The 20,824-nt window shown below is 37.6% G+C and overlaps 1 protein-coding gene across 7 annotated transcripts in view; it reads right to left on the reverse strand.

The window, feature by feature from the left end:
* Window positions 1-20,824, reverse strand: part of DMXL1 (Dmx like 1) — a 92,377-nt gene that overhangs the window by 36,540 nt on the left and 35,013 nt on the right. For 4 of the 7 annotated variants that reach the window (XM_084503742.1, XM_084503738.1, XM_084503741.1 and 1 more), the window contains 14 exons: window positions 20,060-20,313; window positions 19,248-19,932; window positions 18,597-18,718; window positions 18,073-18,162; window positions 17,660-17,762; window positions 15,504-15,620; window positions 14,026-14,265; window positions 11,606-13,309; window positions 10,884-10,994; window positions 9,419-9,588; window positions 5,598-5,695; window positions 4,731-4,896; window positions 3,690-3,942; window positions 930-2,020 (listed from right to left, as the gene is read on the reverse strand). In XM_084503742.1, coding sequence (XP_084359868.1) covers window positions 930-2,020; window positions 3,690-3,942; window positions 4,731-4,896; window positions 5,598-5,695; window positions 9,419-9,588; window positions 10,884-10,994; window positions 11,606-13,309; window positions 14,026-14,265; window positions 15,504-15,620; window positions 17,660-17,762; window positions 18,073-18,162; window positions 18,597-18,718; window positions 19,248-19,932; window positions 20,060-20,313 — 5,204 coding nt within the window. The remainder of the gene's footprint in view (window positions 1-929; window positions 2,021-3,689; window positions 3,943-4,730; window positions 4,897-5,597; window positions 5,696-9,418; window positions 9,589-10,883; window positions 10,995-11,605; window positions 13,310-14,025; window positions 14,266-15,503; window positions 15,621-17,659; window positions 17,763-18,072; window positions 18,163-18,596; window positions 18,719-19,247; window positions 19,933-20,059; window positions 20,314-20,824) is intronic. The other 3 variants (XM_084503743.1, XM_084503740.1, XM_084503739.1) reach the window with 2 other exon arrangements.

The following is a 20,824-nucleotide window of genomic DNA, read 5'->3' on the forward strand; positions in this document are numbered from 1 at the left end:
CCTCATTAAGCCTTCAGATGACACCAACTTGGATGGAAGTGTTAATCTGCCGGCGGGTAGGAAGACCCTGCAGAGGGACCTGGACAGGGTGGGTCAATGGGCAGAGGCCAATTGGATGAGGTTCAACGTGGCTGTGTGCCAGGGCCTGACAATGCTGTGCTACGCTACAGGCCTGGGGTAGAGAGGCTGGAAAGCTGTGCAGAAGAAAAGTGGGTGCTGGTTGATGCTTGCCTGAACATGAGCCAGCAGGGTGCCTAGGTGGCCAAGAAGGCCAACGGCATCCTGGCTTGTATCAGGTACAGGAAGGTGACCTGTACTCTGCTCTGGTGAGGCTGCACTTGGAGTACGGTATTCATGTTTGGGTCCCTCACTGGAAGGGCATCGAGGCCCTGGAGCATGTCCAGAGAAGGGCTACAAAGCTGGTGAAGGACCTGGAGCACAAGTCCTATGAGGAGCAGCTGAGGGCACTGGGGTTGTTCAGTTTGGAGAAGAGGAGGCTCAGGGGAGACCTTATTGCTCTCTACAGCTACCTGAAAAGAAGCTGGGGGGACCTGGGGGTCAGCCTCTTCTCACAGATGATAGGACTAGAGGGAATGGCCTCAAGTTGTGCCAGGGGAGGTTCAGGTTGGAAATGAGGTGACATTTCTTCTCAGAAAGAGCAGTCAGGCATTGGAACAGGTTGTCCAGGGAGGTGGTAGTATCACCATCCCTGAGGGTGTTTAAGGAAAGGTTGGACGTGGTGCTTAGGGACATGGTTTAGTGGGTGACATTGGTGGTAGGGGGACTGTTGGACCAAATGATCTTGGAGGTCTTTCCCAACCTTAATGATTCCATGAATTTATATTAAAAAAATTCAACAGGAATATGAAACATTCAAAAAATCTACAACTCTGAAGCAGAGAAAACATAAATTGATTTCCACCACATACCTGCTGAGATTCCTGCAGTAGCAAGATTAATTCCATTCTAACAGATGCCAAACCTCCACCATGAGAACCATGAAGTATGCAGTAACTAAGGAACATTCGTAAGAGAGACTGGTATTTCAGAAGCCATTGACGTCTTTTCTGAAAGTTTTCTTTCTGTAGCACGGCTTTTTGCTGGTCAGCTAAGTCTTCAGTATTTTCATGTAATGCAACTTCCTCTGTCATCACATTAATTCCTGACTGTATCTCTTCTACTTCAGCACTATAATCACAGGTCTTTTGAAGAGCTACCACTTCTCTTTCAAGCCACTGATAAAGCTGATACCTCAATTTCCCACCATCTACCTCATAACCAGTGGACAGTGTTCGAAGCTCTACGGTAAGAATTTTCAAGCATGCTCTAAACTTCAGCTGAGCTGAAATTATATCTTCTGATGGGCTCAGAATATCTTTTTCATCAATTGCACTAAAAGATTCTGTGTAGCTAGAGCTTGTTTCATACGACTTTTCACTTCTCTTCATAGGTTTTAGCTCTTTCATCACCAGGGAGGAATCTTCACTCTCATCACCTTCATCACTGTCTGACTGTAGTTTCAAATCTTCATCTTGGAATACTATGCTTGGTTGGCTCCAGTCAAATGAAAGAGTTGAACTTGAGTGTTTTCCCGAAGAACAATCTGAAGATGACCCTAGACCATTCAATACAGGCTGTGACCAATCAACACTGGAAGCCTGATCTTTTGTTTCCAGCTCTTTAACTGGAGAAGATGGTGAGAAATCTTTACTGGTATCCATTAAGCTAGGGGATCTACAGAATGGCTTTGACCTCTTGACAACTTTGGGCATCTTTGATAACACTTCTAAGGCCAACATAGGACAACCAGCTTTTAAATGAGCATATGCCGTGGTGAAGAAAAGTCGTCTTTCACCTAGGTTGATTTTGTCAGCTAATCCATTTTCCACTGTCAGGCAAATGTGTGTAGGAAAAGCATCAGAAGAGCCAAAATGACGTCTCAACAGGAGAGGATGTGTTCTTAAGTAGTTGTAGAAGTTAAACACTGCAGGGTTACAACTTGATGAGCCATCTCCGTCATCTAAAAAGATATTGCATCATGAGGAAAATCTACAATTCCACATGAAATAATACATCTGAAAATTTCTCAATTCATCAGAAGGCTATTAGGTCTTAATATTCATTCTATTGTTGCCTTCATTCTAACCCTTTTTTCACCTTCACCAAATGGGAAGTGGGGAGGACACTGTCAAACCTAATCACTAAAAAGAGAAGCTGGAATGAGAGCATTTAAGAAGTTTAATTTAAAAAAAATGCCATTTCTTTTATTTGAAGCAAGGCCTGTTCTACTGCAGTCAAAGGATACCACATTCTTGTTGGTAGTACAAGTTTCTGAAGTGTCCACCACTAACTGGCATTAAGACGTTCCATCCTACTAAAGCTTTTTACTTGGTGGAAAAAAAAGGCCCTTTAATAAGTTTTTGATTAGTATTTTTGACTAATTCCTAACAAAATGCAACTTTGAATAAAACTGGGGAGTCCGTAACGCTTACACATACTGATATCAGTATTGCATACAATAAGTGAATTATACAGCTGTGCAACTTGCACATATTTAAATTTCATGTTCAAAAGCACAATAAGCATATACAAAAAACTTCCCAACTTATGCTTACACTTTGTGAAGTGTAACTTTTATGTTCAGAAAATCATTGAAAAGCTAGGAGCATCAACACAGGGCAATTCACAACTTTCAAAGAGCCAAGGTTAGCTGAGAGTTTACTGCTTCTGCTATCAGGAGCTATGACACTAAAAACTACAGATAACAGGTATAGGTACATAAAAGATTGCCTATTAAACAATTAAAAAATGCAAAATGCCACAAATAAGACTCTAAATTGATTAAAGAAGAATTAGTAACCTTTGAAAATGATTAAACGCACGAGTATGTGAACAAGATGGCAACAACTGAACACTTTATTACTCATTTGCTTAAAATCACCTTCAAGTATTAAAGTCCTACTGAAATCAGTTTTTAAGTTGAATTACACAGCTCTGGTGATTGAGTCTTTCATTTATCCCCGTAACATTTCTCTCAGTAGACAAGACAGAAGCCAGCTATCATAACTGCTAGGGACTTGAAACATTTAAATTATTTGAGAATACCAACTTCAGGAAATAATCTATCTGCTTAATAGAAGCAGTCTATAAAGCTAGCAATTGAACAGTGAGAAAATCCACTTTAAGAGACTTACATTATACATCTCATACAGTATTCCAGGACCCATGTGGATTTCCTTGTATCATAAATATCAAACTGCTATAGAAAGGATTGTTTTATCAGTGTGGTCAATCAATCTTACTAAGGACTAAAAGCTATACAGCACCATGTATTCACAGCTCTGCTATATAAGTAACTATGTGATCCATGATCAGGAATTTTTTTGTAGTTTGTGACAGAGTTCCTACTTTAATTTGTCTCTTCCTCTTGAAGATGCTACTGGAAAAACAGTGAAAATGCTGCACCACTGTAGCGTCATTCTTGTTTTCCTGATGTTCACATACTTAAAGGATACATTAAGAACCCATTCATGCAAAATAGGATATTAACAACACAGTCATCACATTTACTATAAATAGGTTTTATTTAATGAGCAACTGTGCAGTACCTGATAACATTCAGACTATACCCTAATACTCTGTAAATGAATAGTTAAAACCAACCTAACAATCAAAATACTCATTCTTACCTCCTTCATCTTCAACAGAATGTTTAATCAAAGTGTCAAGAGCCTTGCTATAATCTTCCAAAATCCAGTAAGCCATACTACGCAGAAAAGGATCACTGTACATGTTTCCTGAGCTTTCCTTTCCAGGAAAGGCACTTCCCAAAATTCTCTTCTGTAGTATAGATTTATAAGTACTAGACACTTCAAACTCTGACTCATAAAGTCTTGATATTACTAGAGCCAACTGAATGTCATTCAATTTTTCAAGGCAGACCTAAATGAAAATAAATATAGTTACAAGATCAAACATTCTAATTTTTCTTCTGGTTAAAACAATCAGAAGGCAAGAAATGATAAGAATACATTCAGACTCAGATACAGGTATCAACTCCATTAGCAGAAAGCAGGCTTAATAGCTGCAGCCAACAATTATATAAAAGAGCTGATTTGTCATTTTTTCAGTTTAAGTCTGACATGTCACTAGATCTTTGAAATCAGCTGGCGTTGATGTCTCATTGTCAGCGTGTACGTGCCACATCTTGAAGTCGGATGTTTAGGTTCAGAAGATCTACAGAACATAACACCTCACTATCAAAGAGATACTCCCTCACAGTTTTTCAAGTCTTATAAGCAGGACTTGGAAAGATTTTTGTTTTGTGAAAGGATTCTAGGAGCCAAATCACACCACTGTCAACGAGCCTTCATTTTCAGACCTGAAACCTCTCAACGGAAAACCTTTTCTTCATACATGACAGGACAGAGAAACCAAAAGCAAGTTAAAGGTAGACAGCCCTCCCAATATTATTACAGAGAAATCAGCCATGAACCTAGCATCACTAGCCTGAGAGCTAAAACAGAATCAAAATGTCTAGATCAAGATCAAGGATTTTCATGCCATTAATATGCATGGGGCTGAGAGAGGGAAAGAGCAAACAGACTGGAATCTTCAGGGGTCATACTAATTTAAATTGCAAATTTCTCACGCATTTCAGTCACACTCATTACATTGGTAAGTTAGGAAAATATATCAGTCTTAAACAAAAAAGTTCATTATTTTATTACCTCCACTGCATCTTTTAAGTGTCCTGCCAACAAGAAAAATGCCGCAGAATGTTCAAAACGCTGTTTGCCAAGCAAAGAGAAAGCATTTTTTAATGCTGCTTTACGCCACCTGTCCTCAGTGAAGTTGTTTCCAAAAAACTGTGTCATTTTAGTATCTTTTCGGGACCTGCATATTGAACATAATTGACAAAAATATATTACACTTATCAAACGTATTTTGTCTCCTGATTTCTTCTGATGTCAGTAGAATTTTACATAGATATTTTCAATAAGAAATGCAGAGGCTGGGAGCACTGGGAGCATAGGAGGCTTTGTTTTTATAAATTAACAAAAACATTACTAAGTATAAAACTAATAGTATTTTTAGTTAGCTTCATATAAACAAAGAAAAACTTAATTTTCCCCCAGGCAATATGCTCAAAGCAAGTCACATTGCAAACTACTTTTTAGAAAGGTTGCAAAGGTGAAAATTGTTATGAAACTCCAGTTTGAAAGGCAGGCTTAATTCAGTCCTTTGAATTATGGTAAAATTCGTAATTAAAGCCCCTTTTCTTAAGGATATCCATGTCATTCCAAACAGAACACAGGCAGTCCACAAGCAGTAAATCAGAATTAAGCAGTGAATGAAATTACAGGAGATTTGAGACTAAAACTTGAAAGCATTGACCTTTAGAAATGACTAAATTACCACATTAAATATAAAAAGCTTAGTAACTACCCATTCAAATTCAAAATAAGTTATTAAATTGGATCTCAGTTTCCAATGCTAACATTTGTGTTTCTTTTTAATCACTATAATTCAACATTTTCCCCCAAATTATACCACACTGTTAAGAAACTCCACTTAAGATCTTGTATACCTCCTACCTGTACAGTCCCCAGATCACAGCCTTCTTTTTCATCGCAAGGTAGAAAATGGCTGCATCAAGTGGATCATTGTTACGCTGAAAGGCTGCTTTAGCTACCTGCGAAGACAATTCAACAAGGGTGAAAAAATACATACACAAGAATTTAAGAGAATCTTCAGTTGGGTTCCTCTTGCTTCTGATATCCCATGCCCCACAGAGTTTAGATGTTCTATTTAACAGACATCGATCGTGAGGTGATGGATCCTGAAATAAGAACATGTGAAGCTACTACTGCTTCAACACATTTTTATTGTTTCATCACAGAAACCTTTAGGTTGGAACAGACCTTCATGGTCATCAAGTCCAACCATCAACCTGACCTACTGCATCTCATCACTAAAGCATATTCCTTGGGGCTACATACACGTTTCCAGGGATGGGAACTCCACCACTTCCCTAAGCAGCCCGTTCCAATGCTTAACCACCTTCTCTGTAAAGAAATTCTTCCTGATATCCAAACTAAGCCTCCTCTCGCACAACTTGACACTGCTTCCTTGTGTCCTATCACTTGTCACCTGAGAAAAAGAGACCAAAACCCTCCTCACTTCAACCACATTTCAGGTAGTCGTAGAGACTGATGAGTTCTTCCACCTCAGTCTCTTCTTCTCCATACTAAACCACCATCCAGACCATTGATAAAAATTTTAAATGAAACTGGGCCTAAGACTGAGCCCTGGGATATGCCACTGGTGACCAGACACCAACTGGACTGAACTTCCTTCACTAGGGCCCTTAGAGTCCAGCCATCCAGACAGTTCTTCACCTAGTGAAATGTGCACCTGTCCAAGCTATGAGCAGCAAGTTTATCCAGGAGAATACTGATGGAAAGAGTGTCAAATGTTTTACTAAAATCTAGGCAGACAACATCCACAGCCTTTCCCTCATCTGCTATGTCATCTTGTCATAGAAAGAGATCAGGTTAGTAAGGTAGGACCCGCCTTTCATAAGCCCATGTTGGCTCTATCTGATCACTCGCTTGTTCTATGCATGCTGGATGATGACATTCAAAGTGATCTGCTCCACAACCTTCCACTGCACCAAGATCAGAATACCAGGCCTGCTGTTCTCTGTATCCTCCTTTCCTGTCCTTCTTGTAGATTGGTGTCATATTAGCTGACCTGGACAGCTGGAACTGCTGGTAAATTACTGCAGGTGGCCTGGCGAGCATTTTTCCCCAACTCCTTCAGAACCTTTGGATGAATCACTTCCACTCTCAAACTTGTGAATGTTCAAATGATGTAGGTGGTCACTTAGAGTTTCCCTCTGGATTATAGGACCTTCATCTCACTACGATCTTCAAACACAGGGGGCTGAGTTCCCTAGCCTTACTAATAAAGGCAGAGGCAAAAGAGGCATTTTGCCTCTTGAAGTACTCATAAAGTATCTCAGCCTTTTCCGCATCTTTTGTCTGTTTCCCCCTCATACCCAATAAAGGATGGAGATTCTCCATGTTGTTCCTTTTCTGTTAACGTATTTATAAATTCATTTTTGTTGTCTTTTACCCCACTAGCCAACCTGAGTTCCAGTTAGATTTGGCCCTTCTCATTTTCTCCCTACAGAATTTCACAACAGCTCTACAGTCCCCCCAAGTTGCCTGCCCGTTTTTCCAGAGCTCCGTTTCTTCCTGAGTTCCTGAAGAGGCAATCTATTTAGCCACATGGGTTTTCTCTCCTGCTGGCTCAACCTTCAGCACATTGGGACTGCCTTTTCCTTCATCTTTAAGAATTCATTCCTGAAGAATGTCCAGCATTCCTGGATTCTCGTTTTTGACAAACAAAGCCTTTCAAAACTGCCTGCCAAGGGATTCTGTCAACCACGTCTCTACATAGGCCAAAGTCTGCCGTCTGGAAATTCAAGGTAGCAGTTCTGCTAACTGTCTTTTAATTTCACCAATGGTTAAAAACTATCATTTCATTACCACTATGCCCTCATAAAATGGGTTGGGTTGGAAGGGACCTTAAAGATCATCTAGTTCCAACCTCTCCCCACTCTGCCATGGGCAGGGACATCTTTTGCTATATTAAGTTAGCCCGAAGCCCCATCCATCCTGCCCTTGAACACTGCCAGGGATGGGGCATCCACAACTTCTCTGGGCAACGCGGTCCAGTACCTCACCACCCTCAGAATAAAGAATTTTTTCCTTATATCTGATCTAAACCTACCCTTTTTTAAATATTCTTACCCCTTGTTCTATCACTACAATCCCCAATAAGGAGTCCTTCCCCACCTTTCCTGTAGTCTGCCTTTAAGTACTGGACGGCTGCTATAAGGTCTGCCTGCAGAGCCTTCTCTTCTTCAGACTAAACCACCCCGAATCTCCCAGCCTAACTTCACAGAAGAGGTGGTGCTTTGAGGCACCTTTCTTAGGTGGCTCACTCACAACCTGTGTCAGGAAACGATCTTCCACATACTCCAGGCATCTCCCAGACTGTTTCCTCTTCACTGTACTTTATTTCCACTTGGCATCTGGGAAGCCCAAGTCCCCCGTGAGAACAAGGGCTAGTGATTGTGACCCTTTTGGTTGCTTATAGAGTATTTTTATCTATTTCTTCATCCTGGTTCAGTGGTCCATACAGATTCAAAACATACCTGCCTTCTTGGCCTTTCCCTTACTATTACCCATACATATTCAACCATCACCCAGCTCCATGCAGACAAAGCAATCCCAAAGATACACAGCTATCTCACCTCCTCTCTTTCCTTGCCCATCCCTCCTGAAAAGCATGTAATCATCTATCACAGCACTCAGGGATGCAATCTGTCCCACCATGTCTCACTTGGGCCAATTATATCTTAGCTCTGTGACTTAACTATACCATTAAGCCAATGGTCTTCCAGTTCTAGAAGCTTTTTGGCAGATCAAATGGGAATGCCTACACCTGAAATCAGTTCCTGAAATCAAAATAAAATTAACTTATTAGTTGCTTTGGTAATCAAAGGATAGATGGAGACTTGAACAGGCTGGGACAGGTCACAACAAGAGAAAGTTTTACAGAAAATTATTTTTGGAGTTGAAAAGGAAAAAGGGATAAGTGGAAGTAAGAATAGTCCAAGACCTATGTAAGATAACCTTAAATGCAGGCCCAGGAAACTTCATTTTTCTTTAAATGCAAAGCAGGTAATTTTCACAAAGTGATGATTAATTGCTGAAGACTGAACAGTAGAAGTAGAGACATGCTTTTTACCACTTTGTGTTTTGCAGTCAAATTATCTTGTGCATGTCAGTTTCTAGCTCAACACACTTGGCTCTTCCAAGAGCTTAAAGCAACTGAGGTTAGGCTTATTGCTGCATCTGTGACAATTCAAATATATATTTTTAAGAAATAAGGAAAAGCAATAGAAGGCCATGGAAGTAAATCAGCTTGCAAGACAGATGACAGATGTACCATAACTTAATTGGCCTGACCTCTAATAGGTTTCTACTGAGAATCTTTCCCCATAAGTTGTTTCCTTACCTAGGAAAGGCCCTTGCTATACAAAAAACTAGTTCAACATGTATATTGAGCATCCACCATAAGCACTGTATGCTACACCTTCAAAATGTAGATTTTAAAAGCCGAAAACGTACTTCACACTGAATTTGAGACCTAAATTAACGAAAAAACACATTAAATACAGAATTGCACATTCATACAATAAACCATATTCATAACTAGTACAGCATGAAGCATTCTGTAATCCTGAACACAATCAAAATTTCAAACTATATAAACAGAAAGTACCAGAGAGCAGATATTTGAAAAGAAGTTTTGCAATTTTGTTTCAGAAGACTCTGTTTACCTTTTCTATGCATTTCCGCAGGCTATGGATATTTCGAACCCACCATCCTATACCCATAGCTCTGAGTTCCGACCATGTTGGATCTCCTTTCTGCATAGCAGGGAGCATGCTCAGTAGTTCTTCTTCTGCTACTGAATGAAATGCCCAGGCAAAATGACTAGTAGATAAGCCTAGATAATCAACCATTAAAAAAAAAAAAAAAAGATTCAGCAATAAAGAATCAATAATATCCATTCAAGGAGGTAAGGGTTAAGAGGAGATAAAAAGGCTAAATTGTTCATTTTGGACTGCTAAGTGCATTAACGATGAAACAGCAGAAATTCTTTAATATTTAGTATGTAAATATTCTTAAAAGTTTATACAGATGAAAGTGATTTTTTAACTTGTAAACTGCTTAGATAGTTTGCAAAGAACAGTTATTGACTGAAGCTCAAATTATAATGGGTGGCTTTAAGATTAGCCATGACAGGAAGTGGAACATATTGATTAGACTTTTCAAAGTTTTCATTATTTTGATTTGGATTGAAAGAAAGTGAAGATTACAGCAGCAGAAAACAGGTTTGAGAACAGAGGTACAAAAGAACTCTGAAAGACAAAAGCCATGGCATAAGGAAAACAGCAATTACTAATGAGCATAAAAGCTAGTTATGGATTACTGCAACACCAGGAATGACCACAGGTGGCTGCTTTGCAGAGAAACAACTGCACCTCTACAGGCACTTCTCATGAATTTTTGAGCTCAGTAGAAGCAATGCATCTCAGCTAAAAGGGTACTAGGAGAGACCTAACTCAGCAGTAATGTACTGTGGCAGTCCTAGTAAGGTCCAATCTCATATACAGCGGAAGAATAACAAGCCATGACATTGAAAATGTAATTATCTGTTATGAAGACTAATAAGAGGGTGAAGAAATAATCAAAATCACCCTTTCAAATCTGGATAAGTCCTAATCAAACATGATTTTGTAATAACTGGTTGGAACTAGTCAAAACTACAACAAAGAAAGCTTTATTTGAAATAGTTCATTGGATAATTACACTAGGTATATGAAAAAGCTTCAGTGATTTAATCAAATTTTTTTTTTTCAAAAAAAAAAAAAAAAAAACCAACACCTGAGACAGTAAGTACTCTGTATTTTCTGCTTTATTTCTGCAGAAGGTTATTGGAATGACATGGTACTAGAAGTACAGAAGAGCCTGTTCTCTTGGGGAAACAGAAGAAAATTAAAACTACAAAATTGTAATAGTTAGAGAAAAACACTTCAGTTTTAACACCTGCGTCTAGAGTAAAGCAGACATCTTCCAGTCTGGCATGCATTTGGATTGAACAATAGTGGTGTTGTTCATTTGTTTTTAAGAAAAACAAAATTACCTTGATTCTGGACAGACATGTCAATAACACAGAATCATGTGTACAGCTACTTCATTTAGTAACATTCACCCCCTCTAAGAAAACAAGTCAGTTACCTTGGTGAAGCAGTTGAGCTCGATGTACAGGAGGAAGTGAAGTTGTCAGAAACGTGTGAAGCCGAACAGCCAATAAAAATTTTAAACCACACTCATCAAGAGTTTCTCCACCTACAATTAAATGTTTTGGTATGCACTTCAGAGAAACTGTTAAAAATAGCCATTGGGTCTCTTAACAGAAAAAATATCTTAGTTCTACAACTATTGATGCCTTAAATTCATAAATATATTATTAGCATAATCCATAACACGTCCATTAATACATGAGGAAAATCTCAAAAAAAAGTTTCAATATAAAAAAAGAATCTCAATATAAAAAGTTGTGAAGTTACTTGTTCAACTGAGTGCAAGAAATGGCAAAAGTGTTTCTACCAAATTAAAAAAAAAAAAAACAACTAGAAATGTATTTCTCCATTTCTCTACAAAATGGAGCAAACATTGGCTGTTAACAATGTTGTCTCTTCAAAAGTGAATCAGACTGATTCACTTTTGAACAGACGTAGGCAGACTGATGAAGTATCACTGCCATTAACAGCAAGCAATACCAAATTTCATTTTATGAAGTCAGAAACTGGAGTTAAACAGTAAACATTGCGATGGTACAGTAAATCATAGACACTATACTATGACAAGCTTTAATAATAATACTTCAAAGTAACAGAGAAACGTTACAAAAAGGGTTACGAAACAATAATATATAGAATTTGGAATAGATAGCTTACCCTGATTTCTGTCTCTGCTTTCTCCAATGTCAGTACTGGTGGTAGCAATTGTATCTGCCAAGGCCATCAATGACATTTGCTCCATCCTAGTCAGACCTGGCAAACTTGAATGAAGCAAGTGACGAGAAAGAACTTGAGCATGCTCTGGTCCAAAGTAAGTTGGGCTATATTGAGAAAGATCAATGACTTTTGGTTTTGCACTGTCGTCATCTGTATCAAAAGTTACAAGTTCATCTGTGCTTGTAACAGAATTTTGAAAGAGATCTTCATAATTGTCATTGGGCATATCTTTTTTACGTTGGCTATTTTGATGATTTGACTTCTCTGAACAAGAATGAGATGAATCATCATCTGCAGCAAGCAGAGCATACAAGGGTAATGGTGGAACAGAGTCTATTTCAATATAGTCTGTAGTCTCAGTTTTGCTGAATGTTTTGGGGTCTCGTGCAGTACTTCCACTAGCACTGATGGTCAGAGATCTGAGTCTTCTATCATGATTAGGTTCAGATTCATTTATAGCTACAACTTCTCCAGCAATGCACTTCACCAGATGGGACAGTATGGCTTTTGCTCTACGTACTTTACCAAGATCCATGAGTTCTAACAGTTGATGTGGATGGTACTGAGGTAAAGTGGGAGATAATGTATGAGCTGCTTCAAAAAGACCAGAGTCTTCCATTTCAGCAGAGAGATCAAAGGCAGATCTTTTCCCACTAAGTTTTTGTGCAAGGCTGGTCATAGATCTGGTCAAAGTTCGCTTTGGTGGAGGCAGAACTGAGCCAGCTGACTGGCTTTGTTTCATTGAGCTAGTTATACACGGCATACTTCCACTGTAGGAATCTGTACTAATTAGCTCCCGCTTGGCAGGAGGCTGCCACTGAGAATAGACATGCATTTCACAATCCATTCCAACTACAAGAATACCATCACGTACCCATGACAAGGAGACTGGAAAAGGAGGTGATCCCTCTACAGAGGAAACCAAGTCAACAGAACGCAGTAGAACAAACCTAGAAAGAGCTGTGGCCTTTGTAGTAGTACTGCCACTATGGGAGATTGCTATACTCTCCTTACCATTTTGTTCTTGCATTTTCCCAGACAGCTGGCCAAACAAAAAAAGTTTTGATCCAATTCCTACTGTCAGAATATGTGAACCATCCTCCCTAGACATCCAATCTAAGTGTACCAAGTGCTTAGTGCTGGGCATCACATTCCCACCATCAGAGAAAGAAACCTCTTGTCTGTTATATGCCACTAAATTACTATCAATACTAATAGCAGGGTCTAACATTGTGCCTATCTCATCTAAATGAAGAGTCTGCTCTAGAACCCAGGAAGAACCTCCTGTAGATTCACATTCAAAAATGCTAACATGCATTATAAAGTCGTGATGAAGGTGACTATTTTTAGGTGATACCTGCTTGTATGCTACAGCTAATCGGTTTGTGTGTGCACAACTAACTTCAGTTGGCCTTCCTGGAACAGTAATAGCACTACTACTAAGAAGTCCATCTTCAATCAATAATGGCCATTCTTCCCAAATATACGTAGCATGACTCTGTACATTAGATTCTGTCATGGACGAAGCCGATGAATCAGTGGTCACCCTGCATCTCCAGAATCGAACTTTTCCATCTGAGCATGAAGTAGCCAGCAGATAAGGTGCACGACAAACAGGATATATGGAAGAGGAACTCAGATGTCCTAAAAATTAAGTATTTTTTATTAGTGCAAATAATAAAAAGTAAGCCAAAAGTAAAGACCTTTTTGTCCCATTATCATTTTATTATTCTAAAACAGACGAAAATATTAGGACTTCCTCATAAAAAGGGTTGTTCCCAGAGCTTTACAAGATTAAAAAAATCCTGTGAAATTATTTTACTATTAGTCTCCATTTCATTCTCTAGAAAGGAGTTACACTGCATGATTTAAATCTGAATTTAATATCACTAGGTGCCAGTTTTGCATTGTATGGGAAATACATTGTCTGATATACTTCTATCATCTCAAACAAACACTTCTCTTTCGGAAATCTAAAAATCTTTCCAAGATATTTTTGAGAGGCTTCTGATAGAAACCTTAAATTTAAGTGTACATCCCACCAAAAATTAATGATTTTAAAACTATTTGTTTTTCTACAATTCCTTTTATTTTCAGAACCTGGGTTTAAATAAATGTTATGTCTTTCATAAAACAAACAAACAAACAAACAACTTTATTTTGGTATTAGTTTCAAGATCCAGATTAAAAAGTCAGGGGAGTAGGTTTTAGCAAACAATTTAGATCTATCTACAGTTATTTTAATTCAAACAACAAATACCAAAATATTCATTTCTATTTTAAGCCAGAGTCAGAAATGCAAGGATTCCACACTTTATTCTGAAAATAATAAGAAATTAAAAAAAAAAAAAATCACAAACCTGCTGAGGGCTTAACACTTATTATCTCCACTCCTTCTGGCAAATTCAACTCTTGACTATATACCATTTTCGAAGAGAGAGTAAGCCAGCTGGTGCTCTGAAGGTTTGCTCTACAGGCTTGATACTTTTGATTGAAAGGTGACTGGACCTTCTCTGGATCTGGTGAAGAATGCAGTTCTTCTGTTTGTTTTGTTACTTCAGGTGTATCTGAGGCTACCTTTTCACCTAAAAATGTATACACTGTTAGTTAAAAAAAAAAATCAGTAATTTCTTTTAACTAGAGTCTAGTACCAGTGTCACTCATTATAAGTTCCAAAAAGATAGATAAAATGTTAAGAATTGTACTTTCCTTTCATTGAAAAGTGTTCCCAAATTCAGATGTAAAGAGAAATTGTAGCACACCTCAAATTAAACACTCCATAAATCTAGAAGTGCTTAGAGCTTCTTACACAGGAAACTCTTACTCTTAAAACAATCAAACTACAACCAGAAGCAGCAAAACTGCAAAAGAAAGAGGTAGGTATGTGGGCTTCCATGGAAATTAATGTTTCATGAGGCACAGAGTATCTGCTGCAAGAGGAAATTAAATGCAGACTTCCATGTCTTACCTCATAAATCGAGGGAAAGTATTTTTTTCAGAAAAGTTTTGTCAAAATTCACTTAAAATGTATGATCTCAAAGACTATGTCACATGAATACTTCATTATTTTTTTAAAAAATAATAAAACCCAACAGCGTAAGTATGAATTTGAAACATACATTGGTTTAAAAAAAGAACTTTCCCAGTAGTGGCCTCACCATATAAGTAGATTAGAAAATTTGTATCTTTTGTTATCTCAACAGTTTAGTAACTGCAATACTATTTAAAGTAACTGAAAATTCTTCCTGTGAAGGCAACAGTGAGATAAATAACCATTTGGTTTAAACGACAGAAACGTGCATTGTAACAGGTTTGTCTAGTATGTGATGAATGTTGGATTTCTGTTTCCTTATAATCTTTGTGTACTTAGTTTTATAATTTTCATGGTAGTTTTGTAGTCTGAAAGAACCAAAGATTCCAGAACTTTGGATTTTTTTCAGAACTGTAATCATACTCTCTGATGTTTAGGTGCTTCAGAGTATAGCCCAATATAATTTATCTATAAGCTCAAAAACTGTAGACCACAAATTTCTAAGAAGCAAAGCATCTGAGCTCTTAGGCTCCATTAAAACCAAAAAAATACATTTGCCCTTTGAATACACAAAACTAACAATTTAGGGCTCAGGATGAATTCAAAAGCTTCAGCATTCTGAAAATTAAGAAGTGATCAAGAAAGAATGGGTTGTGATGAAAGATTCTAAGAGAATTATAGACTGTTTACAAAAAGCTGAAATGCCATTTAAAATACAGTGAATACCTGATAGATTCACAAGAGTGTGGTATTTTTGTTTTGTTTTATTTATTTTTTTAAATCTAACCTACACAGAAATTGGCTTACCTACTGAGACAGGAATTGATTTCAAGTGTAAGTGCCACATACGTAGTAATGAACGGTTTTGATTATACTCCATTACTATTAAGTAGAATTTTTCAGAGAATCCATTCTGCTGGTTTCCTGATGAAAATCAGAACAGAAATACTTCAGGCATTATTCAACTGCAAGTAGAACTAAATGTGCCAGCTAGCAAGTAATCTTAATAAACTACTGCCAGCTGATACTCAAATACAGCAGTCTGACTACATTCAACCTAATTAGACTAGTTTTATCAGTACTTCACCAAAAGCAATAGCCCCTGCAATTATTATAGGCACAGATAGTAATAACAGTCACTATGCTCTTTTAGAGAGGTTAAAATATTTGTCATATATTTAAAGCTAAGTACCAGAATGTGCACTCAGCTCTACCTACTTATCTTTAATGGGTTGCTCTCTTAACACTTTCTTAAAGGTATCTGTTGCTGGCCACTCTAAGAGTTCAGACAGTGAACTAGACAGAGATTTGGCCTGACCCAGTACAGCTGTTACATTTAATGTACAAAAACTACACACATTACACCTACAGAAGCAATTACACGTCAACAATTGGGAAAGTCACAGCTTGGTCTAATTAATAGTTCATCCATCACAATCCAGCCAAGATTGATTATATAGTCTAGAACACACAAGAGGAAAAAGGATTCTTCCTAAAATTATTTGCTGTACTTCTACCCATTAAGAAAAGAAGGCATGAATTGTTATCAGTAGAAGCCCATTTCTGGAGGGTGCACCCAGACATTCTCCCTCCTCAGCACTGAAGTAATCTTATTAGGACCAAGCAAGAATGGTTAATTTAGTGATACTACCACGTATAATCTTTTCTCCAGGATTCCTTCAACCTCTCTTTACAATTGCATTTTTAGGTATACATCTACAAAAAACAAGATCTACTAAAAACTACGTTTGCCCTGCGGGTCTCACACAGGGCTGCACATGGTACTGTTCTTTTTTTAAAAAATAATATGAGCTAAATACTTACATACTTAGCTAAAAAGGAAAGAGCAGAGGCTTAAAACTGATGTGCTTTTAAGTATTAGATAGTTTGAAATGAGAACATATGTCAATGGCACACTTCTAATTCACAGTATTAAAGAGCACATTTAGCTAAATTTCTTTCATGGCAGAAGCCCATATAGACTTCCAGAATGTACACCCAAGACTGAAGAGCTTCCATGCAAATGCACAACAAATTTATGCTTTAGCACAACACTTATTTCTTTTTCCTCTATTCTGTTCTTTATTTCCAAAATCTCACTTGTATATTTTGACCACTACTGAGAGTTAGGACTGATTATCTCCATTACTCCACATGTCCTTCTTGAGCAGAAACAGCTAATTCAGAAGCAAGCACTGTATATACAGTTCAGATCATTTTTTTTGGTATGTCTCTCTTGTCTTCTACCAAAAAATAGTTTAACGTATCGAGTTATTACACAGCATTTTGATACTGTTCCTTAATTTTCTTTTTATTCAGCATTTCCATTACCACTGCAGATGACTTGGTATCACAGGCTGTAATTTTATTTTGACCCTTTTTTTCCAAATTGTTACATTGGAACCTAACAAAACAACACCAAGTTGCTTATATGTCAAAACTACTGACCAACTTCATCAACAAAAACTGATATTTTTATTTCAAGGCAATTCAGAGCTACCTTAAGACTCATAGAATCATAACCTCTAAAACCATAGCTATGCGACGGTTTGCACCATTCACAGCATTGTACTTTTAAGTTGTCTTTTTTTTGTGTGAGTTGCTTATTTGGTATGTCATTTATCATAGAAGTCGTATGTAAAGTACCTTCAAAAATGGATGCAGATAAGTTTGCTGTAGGGTATGCTATATCGTACCCATCATACAGGCTCTACTTTTCAAACACTTTCCTCTCCTGCAAGAACTGCATCAGCCACAAAATGTTTAACAAAGCTATCTTGTCTAAGATTTGGTTGAGTACTACCCTCCAGGGAAGTGAAACATCCATGACTTTCATTAGACTAGAATTTCTTCTTCAGCATACAAAGTCCTTAAAAGAAAGATGCAAAAACCTATACAAGTTATGTGGAATGCACGGATGATATTTGTCTTCAACATATTATGAAATGAAAATAATTCTTTACCAGAGTCTGCTAAATTGTTTTTCTTTTCAGGTATCTCCTTCTCCTGGTTATTTAAAATGAAGTCTTCTTGAAAAACATGGAACAACTGTGTTTTTCTGCCATGCTAAGAAAGTAAAAGATACACACAAGTAGTGAACATCAGACAGCGCTGCTTAAGGTTTCTCTCTAACATGCAAGCTTTTGAGCTGATTGCTAAGTTGCACACAACAAAAAAGATTTTTCAATAAGATACACCTTCATTATTCATGTTTTATTCATTTACAGATACTATGAAACCAAAAGCAAGTGTATGTCAGAATCAATCTTTAAACACTTAATTTTACTTGAAAGACAGCTAGAGGTGTAGCCTTTACTGTTAACACTTTTTAAGCAAGGTGATTATGGTATAAAATGGGTACAGATAAAAGCCTTACAAGTTCTGTGATGGCATCCAGTTCAATGATGCATCCTGGACGAGCAGTAGATTGCTGACTTATGATGTTAAAAACTTCACCAACATATTTCTGTTAAAAACAAACGAGATGCTTCTTTTGTCCATTTCTGCAACACACACTGCTGAGTAGATACAACATCTAAGCAAATGTTAAACAAAAGCATTAAAAGTACTTCAGCTGTAAGTTACCAGGAATACTAATAACATTCATTATTTTTTGAAGAGCCACTTTATTTTTGATGATTAAAAAATGGCAAGAACTTGCAAAGCCATCATCTGGAAAGCCTCACATACAGCAGTTTACCATTGACTAACTAAACTGAAACAATGTCTCAACTGCAGTATGCCTACAATACTAAAAAGCTTTATTGTATGTTTTTACAAGCAGAATTGGACTATCATAATCTGCAAAATTCTTGACAACAAGCTTAGTTTCTACTAAGTGTAACTATTATTACTGAATGAAGTTCCAACCTTAAAAAACCTGAGACAGCTTTCACTTACAGAAATTTCTGGATTGGAAAGCTCACACAGAAGTTTTTTAGCATCTATTACAGCTTGATATAATCTTAAATGCTGTCCATCACTAGCCACAAAGCAGGCACTTGGAGAGTTACAGTATGCACCTGAAAAATATAAATGCACAAAGTACTCAAATTTAAACATAAACCGGCTCCCTTATTTGAGAAGTAATTTGAAATTTATGAAAGAAAGACAGAATGAGAAATATTCTTTCTTGTTAATTTCTGTGCACAGGCAAGAACTACAAAGTGTAGCTTAGCAACCACACCAAAGAATACAAAAGGAAATCAGAATTTGGTTTGCAAACTAGAGCAAAATCTACCTCTGCTTTTAAGTGTTCACGACATTCTATAATCAAAAGTGCACATTAGCATCTAACAGCTTGACTTCATTAGCTCCTAAAATATCAAATACAAAAGGTGGCATACCCCACTCCCCAGCAATTCTTTAAACAAGATTACACTATTACAAAATATAAGCAGCTTTGAAATATGTGAAATAAGGGATCCATGCTTAACATTCCTTTTTCAATCTATTCATATATACATATATCTACATCGCCTACTTAATAGCATTATTAGCCTATATTACTTTTATTCTAGAATACTTAACCAATCAGGAAACTGAACTCACCGAGGCAATAACTGGGTATAAGAGTGGGCAGCCATGCAACATTAGAAAAAGCTGAAACATGGAGGGAATTGATCCGAGCAAGTTCAGATACTCCACCAGAAAAGGACAATGGCCCAACAGGATCAACTCTCCAAAGAATAAGTTCACTGTAAACTGCATTGGGATCCTGGGATGTTATGCTTGCATTGCCTCTACTCTGAAGTCTTAATGGTGACTCCTGAGACTTCAAAGAATCATTTGCTTGTTTTGCATTCTCAACATCTGGTGAACTTAGAGCATTATGATGTGAGGTTGTAAGCAGCAGTGGTAATACTGAATGGCAAGCCAAGTCATTAAGATGAAAACGGTGACCACAATATCTGGATTTATGTGAAATACTGAGTACAGTTGAAAAAGCAGATTCTTCAGCAAAACTCACTAGCCATTGGTTCAAAGATCCATCTGCATGTTTGGAGATCATCATAACATTGGGTGTGAATATACTTAGTTTTAAACTGTTGGTTGATTTGCTGTGTCCAGAAGAGATAAGCATAGATGATGATCGTGTAAGGCCAGGAGGCTTTTGTTTGCCTTGTTGAATAGCCAAGTCAACATTTTTGGTACACGCATACATCACTATACTTCTGCAAAGAGAGTTTGCATCACCCGTTGGGAATGCAACAGGAATCCGTGAGACAAATGACACCTGGAAGTTTAAAAAAGAAGGTATTTTAAGAAAGTATTTTAAAAATTTAAGAGCAAGTATTTAAGTTCTTTTCTCAACATACATTTTTCTTTACACAAAAGTGCATATTCCAGAAAATGCAAAGTACCTGCACCTGTCGAAACATGCCAGGCTGGTATTCATCTAGCCAGTCCACGTGCCATACCAGCAATGAACCATCCATAGGATGTATACTGAATAGCATATCAGCATTTTTACTCCATTCAGAAAGCAGAACTTCAATTTCATGATCAACAATAGCAGAAGATAAAGGGACAAGGTTTGATGCTGAAGTAGTTTTCTCATCACTCAATTCCTTCTTCTCTTGGTTTCCTTTTTGTTCATCTCCATTTTCATCAACTTCTAGAACAAAAAAAGATGTATTTAAAAGCTAAAGTTTAACAAGCAAGGTCATTCAGGCATAGAAGCACATTTCAACCTTTTTCTAAATCCCTCATTCAAGCACATTCAAGCAAGGCCTTTCTACCCTCAGCAGAGTCCACAACTCCTCCAAGTTTGGTGTCATCAGCAAATTTGCTCAAAACACCTTCTAGTCCTACATCCAAATCATTTATAAAGTCATTGAGGAGGACTGGCCCTAAAATGGAGCCTTGAGGGACCCCCCTAGTGACCATCCACCAGCCAGATGTGGCCCCATTTACCACAACCCTTTGAACCCTGCCCATCAGCCAATTGCTCACCCATCGAATGATGTTTTTGTTAAGTTGTATGCTGGATATTTTGTCCAGTAGGATCCTATGCAAAAGCATGTCAAAAGCTTTGCTGAAGTCCAAAAAGATCACATCAGTTGGTTTCCCTTGATCGACTAGATGGGTGATGTTATCATAAAAGGAAATCAAATTTGTCAGGCAGG

Source organism: Aythya ferina (assembly GCF_964211825.1).
Source record: "Aythya ferina genome assembly, chromosome: Z".
Taxonomy (NCBI): domain Eukaryota; kingdom Metazoa; phylum Chordata; class Aves; order Anseriformes; family Anatidae; genus Aythya; species Aythya ferina.